Source organism: Ranitomeya variabilis, chromosome 2 (genome assembly GCF_051348905.1).
Source record: "Ranitomeya variabilis isolate aRanVar5 chromosome 2, aRanVar5.hap1, whole genome shotgun sequence".
In the NCBI taxonomy this organism is placed as follows: Eukaryota; Metazoa; Chordata; class Amphibia; order Anura; family Dendrobatidae; genus Ranitomeya; species Ranitomeya variabilis.
Window position 1 is genome coordinate 1,062,060,282 of NC_135233.1, and position 27,334 is coordinate 1,062,087,615.

At 43.2% G+C, this 27,334-nt stretch overlaps 1 protein-coding gene across 3 annotated transcripts in view; it reads left to right on the forward strand.

The window, feature by feature from the left end:
- The window catches only part of KLHL29 (kelch like family member 29), an 878,960-nt gene that overhangs the window by 799,072 nt on the left and 52,554 nt on the right, over positions 1 to 27,334 (forward strand). For all 3 annotated transcript variants that reach the window (XM_077291500.1, XM_077291501.1, XM_077291502.1), the window contains one exon: positions 8,209 to 8,402. In XM_077291500.1, coding sequence (XP_077147615.1) covers positions 8,209 to 8,402 — 194 coding nt within the window. The remainder of the gene's footprint in view (positions 1 to 8,208; positions 8,403 to 27,334) is intronic.

Consider the following 27,334-nt stretch of genomic DNA (forward strand, 5'->3'; position numbering starts at 1 on the left):
TGATGGCTCGAAAGCATCACGTCAAGCCTCATCTTCTTTTTTTTTTTCGCTTCGGTGAACAAAGATCAATGTCACTTCTGAAGAAGATCCCGCATCCATAACTCCAGGCTTGGGAAGCCACCACTAGCTTACAGCTTACATTGTATAGCCAACCAACAAATTAGGAACGATAATTGTATCTCAAAAACATCTCAAAAACATTTCTAGAATTCCCCCTTTTCTTACTTTCGACTCTGCAAAAACTCTTACTGTTTCACTTATTCATTCTCGTCTGGACTATTGTTACTCTCTACTAATCGGCCTCCCTCTTACCAAACTCCCCGCTCCAATCTGTCCTGAATGCTGCTGCCAGGATCATATTCCTCACCAGCCGTTACTCCGATGCCTCTACCTTGTGCCAGTCATTACACTGGCTACCCATCCACTCCAGAATCCAGAACAAAGCTACTACATTCATCCACAAAGCACTCCATGGCTCAGCACCACCCTACATCTCCTCTCTGGTCTCAGTCTACCACCCTACCCGTGCCCTCCACTCCGCTAATGACCTCAGGTTAGCATCCTCAATAATCAGAACCTCCCACTCCCATCTCCAAGACTTTACATGTGCTGCGTCGATTCTTTGGAATGCACTACCCAGGTTAATACGATTAATCCCCAATCCCCAGTTTTAAGCGTGCCCTAAAAACTCATTTGTTCAGACTGGCCTACCGCCTCAATGCATTAACCTAACTATCCCTGTGTGGCCTATTAAAAAATAAATAAATAAAAATAAAAAACATAATCAGGTTCCTCGCATCATATTCTCATACACTTTATGCAGTTAATAGCCTCTGTGTCTGTACTGCTACATACTTAGGCAGTGAACTGGTTCATGCAGCTTTACATGAACACCCGAGCCTTACACTATGGCTGGTCCAAACAACTAAAGCAATTGTTACCATCCACCTCTCGTGTCTCCCCTTTTCCTCATAGTTTGTAAGCTTGTGAGCAGCAGGGCCCTCATTCCTCCTGGTATCTGTTGTGAACTGTGATTTTTGTTATGCTGTAATATCTATTGTCTGTACAAGTCCCCTCTATAAGTTGTAAAGCGCTGCGGAATATGTTGGCGCTTTAGAAATAAAAATTATTATTATTATTGTATAAAAGCTGAGGCAGGGAATGCAACAGCCATTTTGGGGGGAATCTGGATCTTGAGAGGACATCAGAGCTCACAGATTAGGCATAGAGATAGGAGGGGGATTCCATAAAACTAAGAAACTACAAAGGCATTGTGTGGCAGTGGAGCAGTGAAGAAGATTAGTATGTGAGAAGCATAGAACAGTGTCATGCACATTATCAGGACAATTGGAGGCTTTGAAGTACTTTAGATTCGGAATTTCATTTTTTGGAAAAATTTCCTGAAGCTGGCGAATAGAAGTGTCAAAAGATTTGCTCATCTCTATTGGTTATACAGGAGTAATATTTTTTTACTCCAATAGATGCTGTAATGGAGCTAGAGCCACTAAAGCTGAAGAGAAAAAATAAAACACTACTAAGTACAGAGAACTTTATGTTATTTATTTGATCATATCTGTGCTTCCTTAAACGAGATTCTTCAAAACACAGTGCCACACCTGTCCACAGGTTGTGTCTGGTATTGCAACTCCATTAAAGTAGATGGCATTGAACTGCTGTACTACCACGTATGACCTGTGGACAGGGGTGGCGCTGTGTTTTATAGAAAGCAGGCATCTTTTTTTCTATACAAAGCGCCCGCATATCATTTGTAGACGAGACACAGTTGTTTTTGAGCTACAAAGCTGAAGAGTGTGTGTATGATTCACCCTGCAAGAAAGACCAAAAGGCTCCTTTTAAGCGAGGCGGCTGAAGCACGCCAATTAATGGTCGTCTGAGAGAGACATCATGTTGTACTATTTAACGGATCTGATCAGTTCCACTGAATAAAATGTTTAAGTAGAATAACAGCTTATCCCTGTATAGTCACTGCTGGAGAGCTGCCGTATTGATTTACAAGAAGAGAGTGAGGAAAGGTCAGATGTATTCATGGAAGGACTGCGGGCCAAGTGCGGATGTGTCCTGAATGCCGGATGCCGGCTAATTTGGGGGAAAAAAATGGTAAAAACATCTTTGTTTTGGGTTTATTGGTCTTTGTCGGAGAATATTTTATATAGGATAAGTTACATTTAATTAGTGAGAGCATCTAACGAAGTGTTAAACTCGGCCCATACCCAGCACAGTGTGTTATGTCCACTTAAAGGGACTGGTCAGCATGTTTTTACATAAGGAAGTAGTGGTATCGCTGAGTAGGCACTTGTCCCACAAAAAAAATGATACCTTTATTGTAAAGATCCGTTGTCTCAAACAAAGGTCGGTGGCATGCCGGGACCACAATGACTTAGTTACCTCGCTACTCAAATTTGTGCTAACGCATAATACATTCAAATTTGATGGCAAGCACTACCACCAGCTCAGGGGCACTGCGATGGGGTGTCCCTGTGCCCCATCGTATGCAAATTTGTTCCTGGGCTGGTGGGAAGAAACAGTAGTGTTTTGCGAGGATACGAAGTGGTGGCATGAATTTGTAGCCATCTGGCTCAGATTTATAGACGACGTCTTTATCATCTGGACGGGTACCAAAGAGCAATTTTTGAACTTCATCATAGAGCTCAATATCAATACTATAAATCTGAGGTTTACATCGGAAATACAGGGGGAGGAATTAGCTTTCCTTGATGTGAAAATTAGAAAAGCGACAGATGGCAGACTTATGACAAACATCTACCGAAAACCGACAAGCACCAATAGCCTTTTGAACTGGAATAGCCATCATCCCGCCCCTCTAAAAAGGGGAATACCGAAGGGCCAGTTTTTAAGGCTTAGACGAAACTGCTCTGATACAGGCACTTTCCATAGTCAGGCGGGTGATATGATGTTTAGGTTCAGGGAAAAGAACTATCCAACACATGTGCTGAATATGGCTTATCAGACTGCGGCTAATATGGATAGACAGCGGCTCCTACACAAACAGGAAACCCCAGTGAATAAGGAGGAGATCATTAGAATTATAGGCACATATGACCATCAACATCAAAGGGTGAGAGAAGCTATTAATAAACACTGGGATATATTAATGATGGATCCGGATCTTAGGGGTGTGTTAAGCTCACACCCGGACATCACTTTTAGAAGAGGTAAATCTCTTAAAGACAGTCTAGTCCATAGCCATTATATGAAACCAACAACTGAGGCATCCTGGCTGGGGAGAAAACCATGTGGCTTCTATCGATGTGGGAGTTGCCAGTTATGTAGGTGGATGAAACCCAATAAGTCATTTGTGAGTTCCTCAACGCAAAAGATTTTCTATCAACGTGATTTCTCAAATTGCAAATCTGTGGGGGTCGTATATATGGCCACATGCCCCTGCCCCAAAGATTACATTGGAAAAACCAAGAGCGAATTCCGCAGGAGGGTGGGGGAACATATAGGGGACATTAAAAATGGACGTGACACATCTCTGGCACGACACATGAGATTACAACATGCGAGTGATCCGCTGAATATCAAATTTGCCATAATTGAAGTAGTGAAACCCAGTCCCAGGGGGGGTGACTGGGACAGAGTGATTTTACAGAGGGAATGTGAATGGACGTTTAGAATGGATGCTATGTCCCCCAAGGGGATAAATGAACAACAGTCATTCACTTGCTTTTTGTAGTATCCTGCTCATTTAAAAAGGTGTGCAATGAAAGACATGAATAGTTGTATATGTTTTTTATTGATGGTTTATAGGGACTTTTAAGATATATGTAGGTATCTGACCTTGCTCTCTACCTTTATTTGGCCCCCATGATTTACGGGCATACATAGATCAGTATTGGTATTATTTGTATGATAGAAATCCTCATAGAATATGATGGCCAATTCCTGCTGCGGGGTGCATTATAAACACCCTATAATCTGGACACTGTTCCAATCTAAGTATTCTAAAAAATAAATAAAAAATTGGGAGTAGATTGTCTAACCTAGCATTCGGATATTTTTTTTCCTTTATCCCCTATGTGGTTCGTAGGAGATTCGATTGAAGATGATATGTATATATATATAAAAAAAAATGCATCTATTATAGTAAGGTGATTGCAACTAAGGCAATCGGGCGGTATGTGCAAATAATAATGTGGTTGTATCTAAAGATGGGTTTATAGTCCCACTCCTAGCAGGTGCACTACCTAACGGTGTCCGAAATGCGGGTTTTCGCCTGATATAGTCCCTGTCCCTATGACAGGCAGTACGCAGGCAATGGGCGTGTAGATAACTCTCTCCCTGATCTCGCATGGGTAGGCACGTGATGTGCCTGGTGGAGCGCAGTGAGCGTTCCACCTAGTGAGCAAGCGCAGATGAATCTTCCCATATCTGGAAGGGAGACCTTATGCGATACGTCACATCCGGTCTCTGAACAGGAAGCTGTAACGGTGGAACGCAGGGATGAATCTAGCGCTCCACCTCGGAGCAAGCGCAGTAGGGTCTGCCTGCCTTTGCAAGGGAGATTTCACACGCTATGTCATATCCGGTTTCTAAAACAGGAAGTACACGCGCAGGGTGTATTGGCGGTCTGTTTAAAATGAGGTAATGGCACCATTGTTCCTAAGATTTATCAACTATCGAGACACATGGCACTATATCCAGCCTCCTGATGAGCCAGAGAGGCGAAACGCGTTGAGGCTACACAGTGACAAGGCGGACGGCATATGAACCCCACGATGAGTATCTAATGTGGTGGTTTTCTTAATGGACTACATTTTTGTTTGAACTTTATGGCGAGGTCTTTTGCGGCCTCAAGTGGCATAAGTGGTATCATGTGCAAATGCTCTATGTGGCACATTTGACGGTGTCCTGATGACAGACATCCCAGAGGGGATAGGTCAGAGATTGAGGGGCTACTAACTCATGGTACTTGTAGAGCCCGTTTAACACCATGTGTGGTATGATCAGTATATAAGCGCTATATTTATTAACATCGTGGCAAGTGGACATTTCTTGCTCAAAATCAGATGGTCCATATTAACTGATAGAAAGCCACGCTAGCCCATGATATGGGATTAAAGTGGGCTATATCTTCTTAAACACACGGTGGCACTTGCTTGTGGTTCATTTAAATCTTCAGCAAGCCACGACAGTGTGAGCAAACAGTTATTAGCAAACTGTAATTTATTGTTCATATAACAATTGCCATATGCCTTTGTCTACATGTGCTCTAATTGTTTTTATAATCACGGTGTGGGGTATAGGTTTCCCTAGACGCTAGTTTGTTTATTGTATTAGTCCGCAGGGGTCCTTTATCACAATATTGTGTGGGTAGAGGTGTCCAACGGCTGCATTAGGGCCTTATATGGAATATAGGGTGAGCCGACGCGGAGCGGGGGCGCCATAACGATATCCCATAGGGTGCCAACCCCCGCTGACAGGTAGATCAATGCTAGACAGCAGATAGGGTCTCTCATTTCCCATCACCAGTTTTTTCACATTGTGTTTTGTTTGATTTGTGGGACAGCCACAGGGTTGTGGTTTTTTAAAAATATTTAATAAACTATTTTTAATTTTTTGAGTAAAACTATGCTTTCCAATTAAATTCTTACTCTAAAAAGATTTATCCAAACGTTTCAAAAAAGATCCGTTGTCTCAATCTTGGGAAATTTAGTGTAGAAAGCATATGCAAATCAGGGGGCGTGTTCTTCCAACTACCCTGACACGCCCCCAGTGCCTGATTTGCATATTACTTCTACACTAGATTTCTCATGACTGAGACATCTGATTTCAACAAAAAAGATATCGTTTTTATCGGGGGACAAGCGCCCATACAGCCGCATCACTACTTGTATATGTAAAATCTTGTCGACATGTTCCCTTTAATTACAAATTTGTCTATAAAGTTCTATAAACGCAATATGACCGTGACGTGAATAAACCCTAAGAAATTGCATTGCAACTGATTACTGCTTTTGCCTCCAGTTTCTACCAGTCTTTTCAGTCCTTGCCATTTTAGGGTTTGTCTGATACCATGGGCATTTTCATTATTCAGATATTTTTGGCTAATTCATCATTTGAGACTTTTCAAAATGTCGTGAAAGTTTTTCGCAGTCATGGAGTACAAGGACTAAATAGCACCACTCTATGGGCCTGATTCATCATTTGCTTTTTTTTTTTTTTTTTACTTTTTTAAGTCACTTTTCAGTTTTTTTGTCTTGTGGTATTCTTCAAAATGTCCCATGTGGTTCAAGTATTTTTGCACAAAAAATTCACTTTGTGCAAAATTACGCGTTCCACTAAAATGTTGCAAAATGTTGTCAAACCTTTAAGAACGTACATAAACTCTCTTCATGGAGTGGAATACATTTGCGCCAAAATTTTTCAGATTTTTTATTTTTTTTTTTTAAATTTGCAATTAAGCAATTAATCGAAAAACCTCTAGAAACTCCAAACCTTGTCCACAATGATGAACAACATAATTAAAAAAAACTGGTGAACACATATAAAATAGAGTTTAATAAAAGGTGCAAATTAAAAAAGGAATAAGGTACAAATGAAAAACAGGCGAAAAATACAAAAAAAATAAACCAAGGTGAAAATGCAATGATGAAGTATACACTATATGGCTCTTTATGCCCCATTACCGTGTTTGTATCCTTTGCCGTTGGGATGGGAGATCAGTGAAACCAGAATATGTTAGCAGCTATGCAGAGCGGGTGCTGGCACTAAACGGCTTCCGCTGTTTCCGAACATAATGCAGCTGCCACTATGGGAAGTTACATGCATGCAGATTTATGAAGCTACCAAAGCGTTAAGTGCCAGCTTGGTAAATTTCTATGCAGTCAGCTCCACCTGTCATAAATCCAAAAAAGCATCAGAAATGCTGGCACGACCTAACAGACATTTATCAAGAATTACATCAAACACAGAGTATTGGAGAGAGATTACACCTTTTCTCAAAATGTGCAGTGCCCAGCTTATTTTTATAGATGGATATTAAACTCCCAAAAAAAAAGAGAAAGAAAAAAATAAAAGCCTCACTCACCCCTGGAACTTCCCTTCTTTATTTTTCCAAGAACATGATTAAAAGGCCAACAGGATGAAATCGTGCTGAACAAACGGCCGTTTCGCACTTTTCTCTAACGCTTCATCTGGCGTTTCATGTCAAGAAGTCAAGTTATCTCTAATACACTTCTTATTGCATTGTCATAAATATCAATTTGAAGGGAATTTATTTTTTGCATCATGTTATTTAGAACACCAGTAAGAAAAATGTATAAGGCACGCCTTGGCATCTTGATAAGTGAGGCCAGATGAAGCGCTAGAGAAAGCTGCGAAACGACATTGTCTGTTTGCGTTCTGCACAATTGTATCCTGTTTTCTTATATGGAGAATTTGATCTTGGTATGATGTGGAGCTGGAAATATGGAGTTCTGTGTATGATGAGGCGTAACGCTACACTTCTATGTGTCACATGGATGCTTGATGATTACCCACTATCGAGTCTCATATGTATTATTTTTATAGATAGATAATATACTCCAAAAAAGGGAAAGAAAAAAAGTAAAAGTTGCACTCAGCCATAGATCTTACCACCTTTATTTTTTCAAGAACATGATTAAAAGGTCAACAAGATGAAATTGTGCAGAACAAACGGCCGTTTCGCTTTTTTCTCTAACGCTTCATCTGGCGCTTCATGTCAAGTTGTGTCAAATACACTTCTTATCGCAGTGTCTTAAATATCAATTTGCAGGGGATTTTTTTTGCATTATGTTATTTATAATGCCGGTAAGAAAAATGTATAAGGCACGCCTTGGGATTTTGATAAGTGAGGCCAGATGAAGCGATAGAGAAAACTGCGAAACGGACATTGTCTGTTTCCGTTCTGTACAATTGAATCCTGTTTTCTTATATGGAGAATTTTATATTGTTAGGTGGAGCTAGAAATATGGATTTCTGTGTATGAGGAGGCATAACGCTACACTTCTACTATGTGTCGCATGGAGGCTTGATGATTACCCATTATCAGGTCTCATATGTACATCAGAACGTGGAGACATCACTTTGTAGAGTGGAGTAATCTTGTATCTCTCCATCCTGCTTATACATCATATCCTGACTGTGAGCCCCTCAGCTACAAGTAGGATTGTTTCTAACAGGGATTTGTCTTGTCTTCCTTAGGTATGATACAATTATCAACCAGTGGGAGACGGTAGCTGCTCTTCCTAAACCGGTCCACTCTGCAGCAGCCACCGTGTGTGGAGGAAAGATCTACGTCTTTGGTGGAGTGAACGAAGCTGGCAGGGCGGCCGGTGTGTTGCAGTCCTACGTGCCTCAGACCAACACATGGAGCTTTATAGAATCCCCTATGATCGGTAAGGTCCTTTGCGGAGTCACGGCTTCTTAACAGTTCTATTTGTAATTTTTGGGACTTGGAAGAGATGGAATCACAATTTTTTGGTCTATTGTATTTAAAAAGACCGAATTATGATAGAAATTGCTGAAAATGATTGGTTTTTGGCTACATTTTTGTGCTGGGTCCATGGTGCTTTCTCATACTTTATTTCACTTTACAGAATTGCACAGTTGACTATCCTGCTCTGTACCGAGTTGTCCTATAAAAAATGTATGCAACATGGATTGTGGACCCACTGTGCCACGAGGTCGGGTTTACCTAGGAGGGACGTAGCTAAGTTGCTGCCTGGTTTTCACTGGAGCTCCTGATGGTGGAGTCAGGCTGGAGCTGCAGCTATAGAGCAGGTACCACACTAGACAGTCTCCGGTACCACAGCTGCTGACCCCAGGGTTTAGGGTCTCTGAAACGGGCTGGACTCGGAGTCACAGACAGAACTGGATTCGGATACAGGCTCAGACAGTACGGACTGGAACTCTAACCAGAGGAGATACTGGTGCTGGTTCAAGTACCGTCAGGACGGTTTCAGGTTCAGGTACCGTCGGTGCTTCTTCAGAGTTCACGTACCGCCAGTTCGGCTTCAGGGTTCAGATGCCGTCAGTGTGGTTTCAGGAATCAGGTGCCGCCAGTGCGGTTTCAGGGAACTAGTGCCTGCTGGCGTGGCTTCAGGCACAGGTACCACAGGGAGCACTGTCAGGGTCCACGTACCGCAGGTGCGGCTTCAGGCACAGGTACCACAGGGAGCAATGTCAGGGTTTACGTACCGCAGGAGCGGCTTCAGGCTCATGTACCACAGGGAACACTGTCAGGGTTCACCTACCGCTGGTGCGGCTTCATGCTCATGTACCACAGGGAGCACTGTCAGGGTTCACCTACCGCAGGTGCGGCTTCAGGCTCAGGTACCACAGGGAGCACTGTCAGGGTTCACGTACCGCTGGTGCGGCTTCAGGCACAGGTACCACAGGGAGCACTGTCAGGGTTCACCTACCGCAGGTGCGGCTTCAGGCACAGGTACCTCTGGGAGCACTGTCAGGGTTCACATACCGCAGGTGCGGCTTCAGGCACAGGTACCACAGGGAGCAATGTCAGGGTTTACGTACCGCAGGTGCGGCTTCAGGCTCAGGTACCACAGGGAGCACTGTCAGGGTTCACGTACCGCTGGTGCGGCTTCAGGCACAGGTACCACAGGGAGCACTGTCAGGGTTCACCTACCGCAGGTGCGGCTTCAGGCTCATGTACCACAGGGAGCACTGTCAGGGTTCACGTACCGCAGGTGCGGCTTCAGGCACAGGTACCTCTGGGAGCACTGTCAGGGTTCACGTACCGCTGGTGCGGCTTCAGGCTCAGGTACCACAGGGAGCACTGTCAGGGTTCACCTACCGCTGGTGCGGCTTCATGCTCATGTATCACAGGGAGCACTGTCAGGGTTCACGTACCGCAGGTGCGGCTTCAGGCACAGGTACCACAGGGAGCACTGTCAGGGTTCAAGTACCGCAGGTGTGGCTTCATGCTCATGTACCACAGGGAGCACTGTCAGGGTTCACCTACCGCTGGTGCGGCTTCATGCTCATGTATCACAGGGAGCACTGTCAGGGTTCACATACCGCAGGTGCGGCTTCAGGCACAGGTACCACAGGGAGCACTGTCAGGGTTCAAGTACCGCAGGTGCGGCTTCAGGCTCATGTACCACAGAGAGCACTGTCAGGGTTCACCTACCGCTGGTGCGGCTTCATGCTCATGTATCACAGGGAGCACTGTCAGGGTTCACGTACCGCAGGTGCAACTTCAGGCTCAGGTACCGCACGGAGCACTGTCAGAGTTCAGGTACTGCCGCTGGGGCTTCACAGATCTCAGGGACAGGCTAGAGACAATAGCACACAGGAAACTACAATAGGTTCGGGCTTTGGCCACATAAACCCAGGTGTTCGAGTTCAGGGGTTCAGGCTCTGGCCACACAAGGACCAGGGCATTAGATACAGACCCTGGCCACACAAGGACCAGGGGTTCAGGGACAGAGACCTAGCAACTCACTCATTGCACCAAAACTACTAAGTGAGAATGTTGCTCAGGCACCTCACTACTGGGGAGGGTGCATTTTATAAAAGATGCTTCGCAGCTATTGGCTGGGGACATTTTCAAAGTGTGCACACTGCCCCTTTAAGAACAGGGGAGCGCGCATGCACTTTTTTTTATCATTTAAACTATACACCTTTCAGCCACCTTCTAACTAGACATGCCGGCCTCACTCAGTTCACTTGTATTGAGCGAGGCTGCGCACGTCTAGTTGGCATGTGACTGCACTTATGCAAAATGCATATTAAGGTCACACGCCTAGCCCTGGCATCAAAGAAACCCGAAAGTGCACGCTGTACGTGCTGCGAGGATTCACATAGAGTGACTGCAGACTTGAATGCCAGGTCCGGACAACCCCTTTAATAGGGGATATAAAAGCTGGCGGCTTTTGCCTGAAGCGGCTTGTGAAAGAAAACCCCGCCGTCGGGGTCCAAGTTTCTAAGGAGTTTTAGAGAAGGAGAGGTTACGCTTAGTTTCTGCTCCAAAAACGCAGTGTGAACAGACCCTGTACAACTGGAACCTGAAAATAAAAATCTGATTAATTTGAATAATTAATAATTATCAGTCTTTTTAATGTGTATATACGTAGAGCTAGAAACATATTTATTCTGATCACAATCCCCAGAGCCATCCGCGTGCTTGTATTGGAAATCTCTGCGGATAATTACTTTGGCGCTTGTTGTAAGTGCGTGAACCCTTTTCAGCAGCTTTCCATTGTGCGCGTCCTGTCCTGAATAGCAAAACCGCAGCCGGCGGTGTCCTAATGAGACATTATCCTCCAGAGCATTACCGCCATATAATAATCGGCCGGCCGGCCGGCCCGCGATGCGCTCAGCGTAAGACAAGTCACAGTGGGGACGTTTTTGAGTTCATTTTTACCTGGAACCTAAAAAAAAAAAGCACTTAAAGATTTCCATAATAAAAGCGCAGCCAGATCGACAAAAATGGAGATAATGTGTTTTGTCGGGTTTGTTCCGATGCAAAACCACAAAAAATAAATAAATGAAATTTAGAAAAAAATTAATGATGAAGAATTGGCCTTGCAGACTTCAGGAAATACTCAAAACAGATTAAAAAAAAAAAAGTCTTTATTGTAAATATATGAGCAACACTGCGGGGCCGGAAAGATGAATGTGGATCCCCGGAGCCAACATTTTTTTAATAGAAGTTATAATCATATGTGAGTGACTGACAGTAATTTAAAGCAATGCAAAAAATGCAAACCTACGGCCCAGTGAATAAATGCCAAAAATGATAATAAAAATAATGCTATAAAGACACAGTACTAAAAGTATCCAAAAGGAAGATCATAGAAGCGCTAAGGAATAAATGGATGTGAACAGTGGGCGTCAAAAGTAGACTGAAAGGACTGTTAAACGTACACTTAAAGGGAATCTGTCAGCAGGTTTTTGCCACCTAAACTGAGAACAGCATACTGTAAAGACAGAGACCCTGATTCCAACGATGTATCACTTACTGGGCTGCTTAGTATAGTTTTTATAAAATCGCTTTTTTTATCAGCAGGAGATTATCACTATAGGACTAGTTGTCTCATGCCTTGTAGTCCAGCCAGTCTCCCATCACTGATAGGCAGCCTGTAAATAGTGTACACAGAAAGTGGCCAATCAGAGTTGTGGGCGGGGTTATACACAGCTCAGCATTCAGAGAACTGTAAAACCTGCATCAGATCAAACAGTGATTTTATCAAAACTGCAGCAAGCAGCGCAGCAAGTGACACATTGCTGGAACCGGGTTCTCTCTCCCTACAACATGCTGGGGCAGCAAAACCTGCTCACAGATTCCTTTTAAAGGAGAATTACACTTTAGAGTAGTCAGGTGACGTCACTATAGACAGTGTATTACTTTTAATTGGTCTCCGTGATCACCTGATGTGTCATCACCATTTTTTTTATTTTTAAACGATGGGTGATGCAGAAGAATGATGCATGATGGGCCAAGTAAAGATATCTCTAGATTTGATATTTTTCAATAAATTCCCTGTTTCCTTTATTTGAACAGATAAATAGCTGCCATCAAATTTTAGTTCTTGTCCTGTGGTGATCTCAGGGAAGAAGGAAACAGAACTTCCCTTTAAATACCTAAACACCCTTGGAAGAAAAAGGAAATAAACTTTGATTTTTTTATTTTTTTTAAGTTTTGCCCGACATAGAAATCTATGATACTTTACAAATCACTTTATTAGGGAATTTGTCTTCATTACGTATAAAAAGAATAAATCCTATAAGCGGATTCCCAACCCCTTCTTTTCCCCAGTCTATTTACTGCCGTCAGCTGCACTGATATCAGAGCGTACATATTTGGAGCACAGCTGATGGCAGTGAGATGGCCGGCTCACCCCTGTGTCTCACTAACTCTGGGGATAAGCTGATACAAGAGATTGTTCCGATAAGGACGCAGGCAGATGGCTGTATAACAAGGACGGCGGCTCTCCAGTTCAGAGCATGTATTTCTATGCAGCTGTTCAGGAGAGCCAACAGCCAGTCCTTGCACTGCGATGTGATCGTCGTCCTTGTTATACTGCGCCGTTATCGGAACAATTTCTTGCATCAGCTTATCCCCAGAATTAGTGAGACGACCATTTCACTGCCATCAGCTGTGCTCCAAATGAGTGCGCTCCGATATCAGTGCATCTGCAGACTGACTGCGCCCTAAGTAGGACACACAGAGGATGACACAGGTGCTGACGCATCACTGCAAACATCTGTACTCCCAAATGAATACACTCCGATATCAGTGCATCTGCAGACTGACTGCGCCCTAAGTAGGACACACAGAGGATGACACAGGTGCTGACGCCTCACTGCAAACATCTGTACTCCCAATAATGAGTGCGCTCCGATATCAGTGCATCTGCAGTCTGACTGCGCCCTAAGTAGGACACTCAGAGGAGGACACAAGTGCTGACGCCTCACTGCAAGCATCTGTACTCCCAATGAGTACGCTCCGATATCAGTACAGCTGGAGTCTGACTGCGCCCTATGCAGGACCCTCAGAGGAGGACACAAGTGCTGACGCATCACTGCAAACATCTGTACTCCCAAATGAATACACTCCGATATCAGTGCATCTGCAGTCTGACTGCACCCTAAGCAGGACACTCAGAGGAGGACACAAGTGCTGACGCATCACTGCAAACATCTGTACTCCCAAATGAATACACTCCGATATCAGTGCATCTGCAGTCTGACTGCACCCTAAGCAGGACACTCAGAGGAGGACACAAGTGCTGACACATCACTGCAAGCATCTGTACTCCCAATGAGTACGCTCCAATATCAGTACAGCTGGAGTCTGACTGCGCCCTAAGCTGGACATTCACATGACAACACAAGTGCTGACGCGTCACTGCAAACATCTGTACTCCCAATAATGAGTGCGCTCCGATATCAGTGCATCTGCAGTCTGACTGCGCCCTAAGTAGGACACTCAGAGGAGGACACAAGTGCTGACGCCTCACTGCAAGCATCTGTACTCCCCATAAATGAGTACGCTCCGATATCAGTACAGATGAAGTCAAGAAAATAAACTGGGGAGACGCAATCCCCTAATTAATTTACAAAGTTTCATAACTTTCCACATAGGACGAAATTATAAAAAAAAAAAAAAAAAAAAAAATTTTGTTACTCTTTAAATTACAAAGTAACTGATCCCTATTCACACAAGCATGATAGCCTCAATGGGTTACATAGGATTGTAAAGACATGGCTGCTTTCTTCTACACCTGTGAATGTGTTGTGTCAGGTATTGTAACGTAGCTCTACTGAAGTAAAGGGGGCTGACTTGCAATACCACTCACAACCTGTAGACAGGTGTGGCGCTATTTCTGTAAGAAAGTCCCCATGGTTTCTGTTCCGAGCCAGCAGATCCCTAGGAGCGCTGGGACCTTCTCGCCCTGATCATAAGTAGTGGTTTTAGCTCCTCGACGTCCGTTAAACATTAGATTCAGGGATATAGACGTCTAATAAACTTGTATCCACGTTAAGTAAACAGCGCGATCCGCAGGGAGACTTTATAGCGATGTATAATTTACAGTCAGACAATGGCGCGGAGTCATTATCTCCATCCTGCATCTGTCATTCACCGGGGCTCCCAGTGCATTCATGCCAGAACATGGCAGCACCCAGGTAACCTGGGCTTAATGTGTGACGGCTGCTGATAAAGGCTTTCTGCACAGCTGGATTTGGCATAGGTCATTATCTGGAGCTGGAAATATGCAAATGTGGGATCCTTGCTGGTTCACAGTCAGAGGGAAATATGCTAATCCATCAAAAAGAAAAAAATTACCAGAAACCAGGTTTTGTTATCTTGTAATTAAACTCTGATTTGACCTCTATAAAACAGACTTTTCCCAATAGCTCCAAAACTTTACTAAACCTGAAAAACCAACATGAAGAATTGTGCATGTGTTAATGGCTAAAAATGTAACCCAGAAGCCCCTCCTATGTAGAAGAATATAACTGCTATAATACTGCTCCTATGTACAAGAATATAACTACTATAATACTGCTCCTATGTACAAGAATATAACTAATATAATACTGCCCCTATGTACAAGAATATAACTACTATAATACTGCCCCTATGTACAAGAATATAACTGCTATAATACTGCTCCTATGTACAAGAATATAACTACTATAATACTACCCTCTGTGTACAAGAATATAACTACTATAATACTGCCCCTATGTACGAGAATATAACTACTATAATACTGCCCCTATGTACAAGAATATAACTACTATAATACTGCCCCTATGTACGAGAATATAACTACTATAATACTGCTCCTATGTACAAGAATATAACTACTATAATACTACCCTCTGTGTACAAGAATATAACTACTATAATACTGCCCCTATGTACGAGAATATAACTACTATAATACTGCCCCTATGTACAAGAATATAACTACTATAATACTGCCCCTATGTACAAGAATATAACTGCTATAATACTGCTCCTATGTACAAGAATATAACTACTATAATACTACCCTCTGTGTACAAGAATATAACTACTATAATACTGCCCCTATGTACGAGAATATAACTACTATAATACTGCCCCTATGTACAAGAATATAACTACTATAATACTGCCCCTATGTACGAGAATATAACTACTATAATACTGCCCCTATGTACAAGAATATAACTGCTATAATACTGCTCCTATGTACAAGAATATAACTACTATAATACTGCTCCTATGTACAAAAATAGAACTACTATAATACTGCTCCTATGTACAAGAATATAACTACTATAATACTGCCCCTATGTACAAGAATATAACTACTATAATACTGCCCCTATGTACAAGAATATAACTACTATAATACTGCCCCTATGTACAAGAATATAACTACTATAATACTGCCCCTATGTACAAGAATATAACTACTATAATACTGCTCCTATGTACAAGAATATAACTACTATTATACTGCTCTCTATTTTTTTTTGTGGAAAAATCCATTCTACAACACTTGCTGTATTCAGAAAGAATCCCAAGCTGACTTCTGACTAGTTATTATGAGGATCATGTTGCTGTTAACTTTTGAGGCTCCTTTCCATCTTCTGAGAAGTGTTCAATTTGAAGTAAAGCGAAAACATGATCACTCCTTGCCTTATCCTGCATGTTTACCTTAATGAGGGAAGTTCTCATGTACTGAATGTTCTCTCCAATGATTGTATTGGGTTTCGTCAGACAAGCAGGCACGGCAGGCGGTCTTTACATACCCACTGAAAATGCCAGGGGGTCTTCTGTAACACGTCGGGGAGTCTCGCCAGATGTGCTGGTAAAGAAACCGCACTAATCTTCTGCTCCATTAACTGGTTCCAGAACCTATTAGGAAAAAGGATTTTTCTTTTTCTGTTAGAAAATTTTAACTACTTGCCGTCACCTAACATGTAATGTTATTAATGCTATACAACATTCATATGTATAGGGATAGATATACTGAGAGAGACTTTTAAGCCGTGTTCACATGCTCAGTATTTGGTCAGTATTTTACATCAGTATATATTAGCCAAAGTCAGGAGTGGAACAATCAGAGGAAAAGTATAACAGTAGAAACACGTCACGACTTCTGTATTTATCACCCACTCCTGGTTTTGTCTTACAAATACTGAGGTAAAGTACTGACCAAATAATGAAAGTGTGAACGTGGCTCAACTAGAATAGTAAGATCCAGCTGAGCAGTAGTTATCAACAGATGAGCTGAGATTTTGTGGGCTCTGTCACAATGTTTAAGGTAGGAGATAACTCTGATCCCTGCCTCATAACCTCTTAGATTCCTCTTTCAAGAGCAGAGGCATCTAGGTGGTTAGACAAAACGAATGGGGGCTCCCTTTATTGTACCATCAGCTCTCCTACGACATGATGGCAGGGTTGTCTTGGCCATTGGGATTCCCCAAAGTCCGTAACATTGAAATATCTTTTTTAAATTAGATCAGAGAAGCAAAATCAGCTTTCATTTATGGAATCACTGACTGGGTAGATCATGGAAATGCGGTAGATATAGTATATCTCGACTTCAGAAAAACATTTCATAAAGTTTCTCATACTCATACTATCCTTGTTGAAAAAGATGACCAAGTATGGGATTGACAAGGCTACGATTATGTGGATTCATAACTTTCTCAGTGATCGTACTTAAAGAGTAGTAATAAATGGCTGCACATCCAATTGGTAGAGTGTTTCAAGAGGGGTAGCACAAGGCTGTATCCTGGCCCCAGTGCTGTTCAACATTTTTATAAATGATGTGGATAAGGGAACTGAATGTAAACTGATGAAATTTGCATTTGATGCAAAGCTAGTAGGGATAGCTAACGCTAGAGAAGATGAAGAATGGATTCCGAAGGTTCTAGAAAAATGGACGGTGACAAATAGAATGGTATTTAACAGGGAGTAATGCAAGATTCTACATTTGGGCATGAAAAACAAAAATTACATCTATAGAATGGGAGGAATAGAACTAAGCAACAGCACGTGTGAAAAAGATTTGGGTATACTAATAGATCACAGACTGCACATGAGTCAGCAGTGTGATGCAGCAACAAAAAAGGCAAACACAGTTCTAAGATGTATGAAGGTGAAGCATAGAGTCTAGATCACTCGAAGTCATTATTGCCCTCTACTCTTCTTTGGTCAGGCCTCATCTGGAATACTGTGTTCAGTTCTGGGCACCACATTTTAAAAAAGACATTGAAAAACTATAGCAAGTTCAGAGAAGAGCTACCAGGATGGTGAGTGGACTGCAAAGTATGTCCTACGAGGAACGGTTAAAGGATCTGGGAATGTCTAGCTTGCAAAAAAACAAGTCTAAGAGGAGATCTAATAGCTGTCTACAAATATCTGAAGTGTTGTCACATTGTACAAGGATCATCTTTATTCTCATTATTATATGGAAACACGAGAAGCAATGGAATGAAACTTAAAGGGAGAAGATACAGATTAGATATCAGAAAAAAAAACTTTTTGAGAGTGATCAATGAGTGGAACAGGCTGCCATGAGAGGTGGTGAGTTCTCCTTCAATGGAAGCCTTCAAACAGAGGCTGGACAGACATCTGTCTGAGATGTTTTAGTGAATCCTGCATTGAGCAGGGGGTTGGACACGATGACCCAGGAGGTCCCTTCCAACTCTTACATTCTACGATTCTATGAAATAGATAGATATGAAATTGCTAGATACAAAAAGGAGCGCACAGCAGCACTCTATAAAGGCTAAATTAGTATATGCAAACACTGAATACAGAAGATCTAGAATACATTGTTGCTAAATAAAATGTACTTACAAAAATGAACTTGCCAAACATGAAGGTTCTTAGCTCATAAATTGGCCAATTCATGTGTGCCCATCAACCACAGCAAGGTGACACTTCTCTGATGGGTAATTACTCTGATACCTATCAAACCTGCCTCTCCTGGGCTACAGGCCTACATTTTAAATGGGCAGGTAGAAACCAACACTAATAAAAAGCTCCCTTGGGCTGATGGGAGTCAGTGAGGAGGCAGTCACCACCTCCAAAAGTAAACTACAAGGAACAAAAAACCTGACCAGCACCTCCATACACTGTGAACAGGTGCAAATGTAAGGGGAAGACCCGGCCCAGGCCTACCTACTCCGTGACGGATCCAGAACTGTCGGGGCTGTCACCCGGGTTTCACGGGGGAAAGCTTAAAGCCCCAGACCGAACTCTGCACCTAGGAGTAGGGGGCGTGGCTAAGATAAAAGGGCCACAGCGCGCGGCAAATCAGTTAGTTGCCGTGGGAACGTGCATCGCACAGGAGGGTAGTGTCAGGGCTTCTGCGGGGAGACCAATTGTCAGAGCGGGCAAAAATCAGCAGAGGCTAAAAGCTGTTAACAGAGACTGCCGACAACACCTGGTCCCCGCTGACATAGCTGACCGTGAGTGACAGGACGCCCAGTCAGGACATAAGCCTGCGCACGCACCAATGGGAGAATTGGGACAACCGCTGTGAGGGGTTTCCCTTTGTACCTTGTGAAGAAACCAGATTGTATCTTAATTTCCCAGACAACCATGTTTTTGCAAACCAAAAGAACTGGCTTTTTATCTGTATATTGGCTTGTGAATTTAAGTGTTTATGTCTGGTAGGTCAAGAAGGCACACTTGCCAACTGATATACTATCTAACATACTGTGTAAAAGTCTGTAATAGTGACTGTACATAGGGTGTGTTAAGCTTTGTTTATGGATGTGTGCTGATATGCTAATAGTGCTACTTGATCCCATCACCATTGTTTACCTTAACTTGATGTTGGACTGAAGGACACTGGGTAATTCTAAAAATAGCTTACATGTCTTGGGTATAAAAAGACTCAGAGATCACATCATGGGAGACGGAAGTAACACAGAGCTACCAGCCGGACATTCTGCAAACCACCCAACAGACAAGAGAAAGGACTGCAGCCAATTCATCATGGCACCATCACGAGGGACACTGATCTATGATTCTATAGGAAACAACCCTGGGGTTTGCGGTTCCGGTTGGAAGGACGCAGATCTGATCCAGTGACCATCTCTGAACCATGGATATGTTTGGAGAAAGCCAGGTTTGGGACCCGCTGGTCGCTTGGTTCCATGGAGATGGTCAGATAAGCCAGGTGGTGACTCTCCTGTCTACTGGCTTTGGACCTTGTATGGACTCTATGGACAGTTCTTGGTCATCTCCCTATGCTTGTCGTTACCTCTTCTCTGTGTGTGTATTACAGGTGGAATAGCGACCCTGGGAGCTCTGACATCATGTCAACTGGTTTTTGACCTTGTACGGACTCTATGGATTGTTCTCTGTCATCTTCCTACGCTCAGGGCCGTATTTAGAGTTTATGCCGCCCTAGGCACTTTTCGTGCTGCCTCCCCCATTGGTCAGTATGACTAATGCAGACCCTGTCAGCAGTGACTTAGGCTACTTTCACATCAGCGATTTTTGCCATTTGCGGCAGATCCGGCAGTTTTTCCGCATCTGCCGCGTAACGGATCACTTACGGCAGCACTGCGTTCGGCCTCATTCATTCCCTATGGGACTTGCGGAAATGTGCGGCACTTGCGGTTTTGCCACGATCCTGCAAATGTGGTACTTGCAGCAATGGAAAAAAAAGCTGCTAGGGGTGTTTTTTTGTCTCACCACAACTGCAAAACCGCAAGTGCTGCACATGTCCGCAAGTCCCATAGGGAATTAATGAGGCCGAATCTATGTATATGCCCATGTAGCTCTATATTTTTATTTTTTTTTCATGCTGACAGTGGTCATTTAACTAGGGCTTCCGTCACGCAGCCGTAAATACTTGCATCGCTGACCCCGTCACGTGATCGGGGGTCAGCGCTGCATTGCCATAACAACCTGAGGTACCCTCTAGACCTCTGTGGTTGTTGATGCTGGATTGCTATAAGTGCCACCGTGTGGTCGGCGCTTATAGCAATGCTGTAATTCTACTACATAGAGGCGATCTATGCATCACCTCTATGTAGCAGAGCCGATCAGACTATGCCAGCTTCTAGCCTCCCATGGAGGCTACTGAAGCATGTCAAAAGTAAAAAAAAAAGGGTTTAAAAATTTAAAATCAAACCTGCACATATTTGGTAACGCTGTGTTCAGAATCACCCGATCTATCAATAAAAAAAAAATAAATGAATTAACCTGACTGCTAAACAGCATAGTAGAAAAAAAAAAAAAATCAAAACACCAGAATTACTTTTTCTGGTCGCCGCGACATTAAAATGCAATAACGGGCGATAAAAAGAACTGCACAAAAGTGGTATCACTAAAAACGCCAGCTCGGCACGCAACAAAAAAGCCTTCACCCAACCCGAGATCACGAAAAATGGAGACCCTACAGGTCTCGGAAAATGGCGCAATTTTTTTTTTTTTTATCAAACTTTGGAAGTTATTTTCACTACTTAGATAAAAGAACCTAGACATTTTGGTGTCTATGAACTCATAATGACCTGGAGAATCATAATGGCAGGTCAGTTTTAGAATTTAGTGAACCTAGCAAAAAAGCCAAAAAAAACCAAGTGTGGGATTGCACTTTTGCAATTTCACCGCACATGGACTTTTTTTCCCCTCGTTTTCGAGTACACAATATGGTAAAACCAATGATGTCGTTCAAATGTACAACTAGTCCAGCAAAAAATAAGCCCTCACATGGCCATATTGACGGAAAAATAAAAAAGTTATCGCTTTGGGAAGAAGGGGAGTGGAAAACAAAAAAAGCTCCACTCATGAAGGGGTTAATATAATCAAATAAGTCCCATTGTATTGATAAAGGAGATTCTTAAGGTGCAGGGCCGCGCTTAGTAACCCGATGTTTACCCTGGTTACCATTGTAAATGTAAAAAAAAAACCAAACACTACATACTTACATTCCGGTGTCTGTCGCATCCCCCGGCGTCCGCTTCCCTGCACTGTGTAAGCGCCGGCCCTAAAGCAGAGCGGTGACATCACCGCTGTGCTCTGCTTTACGGCCGGCGCTGACACAGTGCAGGGAAGCGAACGCCGGGGGACGTGACAGACATCAGAAGGTGAGTATGTAGTGTTTGTTTTTTTTTACATTTACAATGGTAACCAGGGTAAATATCGGGTTACTAAGCGCGGCCCTGTGCTTAGTAACCCGATGTTTACCCTGGTTACCAGTGAAGACATCGCTGGATCGGTGTCACACACACCGATCCAGCGATGTCAGCGGGAGATCCAGTGACGAAATAAGGTGCTGGCCTTCTAGCTCCGACCAACGATATCACAGCAGGATCCTGATCGCTGCTGCGTGTCAAACACAACGATATCGCTATCCAGGACGCTGCAACGTCACGGATCGCTGTCGTTATCGTTGTTAAGTTGTTCAGTGTGAAGGTACCTTTAGACTTGTAGTTCCACTAACTGCTGAGCCCTGTCCTCTTTTAGAGAGGGGAGATGGGACACATCAGAGGCGGATAGCTGCACATAACTGTAAACCATCAGATGTAGCAGAGCTGAAGCGGTCATGTTGCCCTGTATATGCTGTGTATTAGAGCAGCAGCCCCCGGGGTTATGCCAGAACATCGCAGAGGAGCATGATGGGACATTAGTACAAGACGTAATGTGAGCAGAGGCGCCTGATGCCCAATAAATGTGGTATATAAGAAACCACAATAAGATTCCCCCAGATAACACACAACTCCCTCAGCTCTGCTACATCCATACTGATGCCGCCTCTGCTCCGCTACATCGATACTGATGCCGCCTCAGCTCTGCTACATCCATACTGATGCCGCCTCAGCTCCGCTACATCCATACTGATGCCGCCTCAGCTGTGCTACATCCATACTGATGCCGCCTCAGCTCTGCTACATCCATACTGATGCCGCCTCAGCTCTGCTACATCGATACTGATGCCGCCTCAGCTCTGCTACTTCGATACTGATGCCGCCTCAGCTCTGCTACATCCATACTGATGCCGCCTCTGCTCTGCTACATCCATACTGATGCCGCCTCAGCTCTGCTACATCAATACTGATGCCGCCTCAGCTCCGCTACATCCATACTGATGCCGCCTCTGCTCTGCTACATCCATACTGATGCCGCCTCAGCTCTGCTACATCCATACTGATGGCGCCTCAGCTCCGCTACATCCATACTGATGCCGCCTCAGCTCCGCTACATCCATACTGATGCCGCCTCTGCTCTGCTACATCCATACTGATGCCGCCTCTGCTCTGCTACATCCATACTGATGCCGCCTCTGCTCTGCTACATCCATACTGATGCCACCTCTGCTCTGCTACATCCATACTGATGCCGACTCTGCTCTGCTACATCCATACTGATGCCGCCTCTGCTCTGCTACATCCATACTGATGCCGCCTCTGCTCTGCTACTTCCATAATGATGCCGCCTCTGCTCTGCTACATCCATAATGATGCCGCCGCTGTCCGGTCTCCTAGTAACAATTTTGCACAAGTCTTGACACCTGGAGATCAGTCACATTGTGTAGTAATTCTGTGTTACATTTAGTAAGACCATAGGCTTCTCACTAGATTTCTAATGCACGGAGCTGATTTGCACCATCCACAAGCTGCGGCTCTGCAGTGTGTGCTGGGACCTGTAGTTCCACTCAAGCTGCACAGCTATAAGCTAGTAAGTAACCCCTGCCCCAGAGACTGGGGGCTGCATATCCCACCTGTAGCTTCTAAAACTCCCAGCACAAAGTCTGCCTCCTATTCTCCAAGCAATAAGTAAAACAAGTGCAGTCCGCCGTCCTTCCCCCACACCAGCTGCAGCGGACTGAGGAGTCAGACCGGACACACAGCACTGACCTGCTGGAGGTCACTCGGCAGAGCAGGGAGCCTGGCTGCATCTGCAGTGACCTGGAGCAGCTCCTGCTAGGTGTTGAGGATAACTAGGAACCACGTGACACAGGCTGGTCACATGACTCGTCCCTGCAACATCTCCGCTCTGAAGACTGACTGAGGTGGGTTAGTGGGCCGACACCAGACTAAGAACACGCACTAAAATAAAAAAAAAAAAAAAACACACACCTTGCTCGGGTGCCGCCCCCCCAGCATGCTGCCGCCCCAGGCACGTGCCCTCAAGTGCCTAGTGGCAAATACGGCCCTGCCTACGCTTGTTGATATCTCTTCTCTGTGTGTGTATCACGGGTGGAATAGCGACCCTGGGAGCTCTGATATAACATCTACCATTTTCCCGGCCAGACAGCGGAAGAGTAAGACCCTGTCATGTGCACCATCTTGGGGTAATTGCTGGTATTGTTCTGTTTGCTATTGTGTGTTGTGGTTCAATAAAGTATTGCCACACTGTTTTACCTTAACCCTGTGTTGTCTGTGTAGTGTATTGCCCACCGGGAGATAGAGCGGGCGTTCAGTGGTATGAGCCCTGGTCCATCCAGTCTTGCTAAAGACAGCCGGGTCAGCGGATGAGAGCACGCCAACGTCCACATCCTGAACTAACCGCATTCTGAAGTCGTCAGACTGATACGTTTGCTATCCTTGAACTTCCTACCCTATGCTTCACACCCGCTTCCCTTGAGTTACGTCCCCTGTGTTCCTTTATACTGTTTTATCTGTTTTCTCCCTGCGAGGAGTATATACCTGTTAAATTAAACCCCACATTAACACTTGCTCTGCCTCCGACCCGTTACTGCATCTTCCTACCTGCTCACACAAGCTGAAATGACTGCACAATATACAATATTTGCGCTCCTTTTTGTATATTGTGCAGTCATTTCAGCTTGCACCTTGTATGGAGGTGCTGGTAAGTTTTTAGTTCTATATAGATAGATGGATAGATATATAGATAATAGATAGATAGATAATAGATATATAATAAATTAATCGATAGATTAATAGATAATAGATTAATAGATAGATAGATAATAGATTGATAATAGGTAGATAGATAATAGATAAATAGATAGATAATAGCTAGATGATAGATAGATAATAGATAGATAATAGATTAGATTAATAGATAGATAATAGATAGAAGATACATAGATAGATAATAGATTAATAGATAATAGATAAATAGATAGATAATAGATGATAAATAATAGATTAATAGATAGATAATAGATTAATAGATAAATAGATAGATAATAGGTAGATAATTGATTAATAGATAGATAGAGATAGATAATATATTAATAGATTGATAGATAGATAATGATAGATATGATATGAGTTGGATGGAAAATTAGACAGATCATGTCTAATGCAAAAGCTCTGTTAAGTGACAGTCCAATATATATATATATATATATATATATATATATATATATATACCGTATATATATATACCGTATATATATATATATATATATATATATATATATATATATATATATATATATATATATAGTGAGCATGGACTAAATATGCCCAGACATGGTTCCACTGTGTAGTAGCCATGAGGTCTGAAGTGCTGAATGCAGAGTATAAAGAGTCAATCTACTTATAGCTCTGCGTAAAATCCCAAGTGATGGGGAGTGGAAACATTACCATGCATGACTGTCCTCCAGGATAGTGCACAGAGTGTAGTGTTGGTCCGTCAGGTTTTTTTAAGTGATCTGGAACATTTGGTCACGCTTACCAAAACAAGACTGCTCTTCTGGACCCTAAACAGATCCCTATGGTTTTTGTATTCACATGCACGTGAATATATATTTATGGTAAAATCACTGCAGTCCAATACGGCCAAGACCATTTTTCAGGCAGGATTTCGGGTTGCAATGGCAGCCAAACTGCAAGTGGCTTTCACAGAAGGAAGGCGACTCTTTGTGCCGGATCGATCATAAATGACCCATCACTGACTCACAGTCTCTGATGCTCCTCCATGTGGTGAGCAAACTAGCAATCAGGCAGAAAAAGGAAATTGAAGCAAAAACTGAGAGGAGGCTTGATGAGATTGTTGGCTACTTAGTAAGCCAGTAAGTAGGAGTGAGTAACATTTGCTAACTACTGTGACACCCCAGGGAATTAGTAGAAGCCTCAGCCTGTTTTTCATTTGGGAGAGATCAGCCCACCTGGATGAGAAGGAAAAAATTGCCATCACAAAGCAAGCTTATTCCTGTGTGTGAGGATTTTCGATGCCTCGGTGTGAAGAAGGTGACCACTACACAGAGTGGTTCATGATTGCAAATATTTGACACAGTAAATAGGCTACAAAAGAGCCAGATAAAAGTTACTGAAGGTTGTCACTACCATGAAAGTTTACTAAGAGGAGAGCTGTGAAGAGCATTGTGAGATATGCAGAGACTGGGAAGGAGGTGCTGCTGAAGAGATTGACAGCAGCCTGTCACAAAGCACAAGTTAAATGATGAATTTGTTATACCAACTGTTTGTTGCTGTCTAAGCCTATTACCTCTGTAACTGTAACCATAGTCTAGTTTCCTCTCTACCCTATCAGGCAGCACTAATGTTTTTTTAATTCCTTGGAGAGGCCTCCTTTTCTTTATTAAACTGAAGTGATTGACAAGGAATGTCATCTCCTCTGCATAGTAGACCCAGTTGCCAAAAAGGAACATTTTGACCACTAACCAAAATTACTTGGGAGAAAGAAAATTTGTTTTCTTTAGAATCCCCCTTCCATTTTGTATTCTGATTACATCCATGTATCACCCGGAATTTATCCTGAATCATGTTACCTCACCCCTTGCAGAAGCAAGCTGCCGTTGTGCTACTTATTAAATTTCCTTCCGAACCGCGTTAGTAACCAGGCAGTGTGCCCATAATCACAAATAATCCATATTTGCTATTACAACATCATGATAGAGCGGAGCTCAATATTTTAAACAGTTTGTAATCCATTTAAGCCAGTTCTAGCTTTGGGAGATGGTTTCCTACCTGCAGCACTCACTATCCCGATAAGAAGATATGAGAATAAACCTGAGGCGGCTTCTCCCTGCCATGTCGGTGACGAGGATTTATGGAGAATTTTGTCCTCACTGTATTAATTTATCTTTGGTAAATACGTAACTATGTAAGTGCAACCATATTGAGTTTTGGGTTCCACCCACCGGTCACTGATTGACAGCTTATTCCGTAATCGCATTGAGGCTATCAATCACTATCTGGTGGTAATGAACGTTCAGATCCCCAAATTATATACTATGGGCTAAAAATATTGGGAAAATTTGGCCCCAGAATTTAATCTGCAGATACTTTAAGGGGTTGTCCAGCTAGAAGAAACCATTGTAAGCTCCACTCCCAATAGGTCGTATCTGGTTTGTGTCGAACACATGTGAGGTGTGTGTAGAGGAGGCTGGCTGATTGCTTATTTTAATAACTAAACCTGTCCCCTTCTCTTAAAGAAGACCTATAAATATATAAATATGCAATTTTTCTTAACTTTTTATCTGGTGTAAATGCTGCTATTCATCTAAATCCGACTTTGTTTTTCTTTTGTTCATGCGCCTCTGCTTTCTTGAGACATGGCCTCTCCCCTCCGTGTATGTATATCTATTTTTAACCAAAGGGGCGTGGCATTTGTATTTTATTTGTGGGCGTTTCCAAGAGAATCCCACCCACTTAGATAAGAAGACTAGATTTATATGCAAGAGAGAGGGGTCCCGTATTTCAGGAATGGTGAGGAGCAGGAACAAACGCAACACAATGCAGGATTCAGGAGAACAGCGACTTTAAGAATAAGTAATTACACATCTATGATCAGTGGCCCTCTTTAACCCCTTCACCCCCAAGGGTGGTTTGCACGTTAATGACCAGGCCAATTTTTACAATTCTGACCACTGTCCCTTTATGAGGTTATAACTCTGGA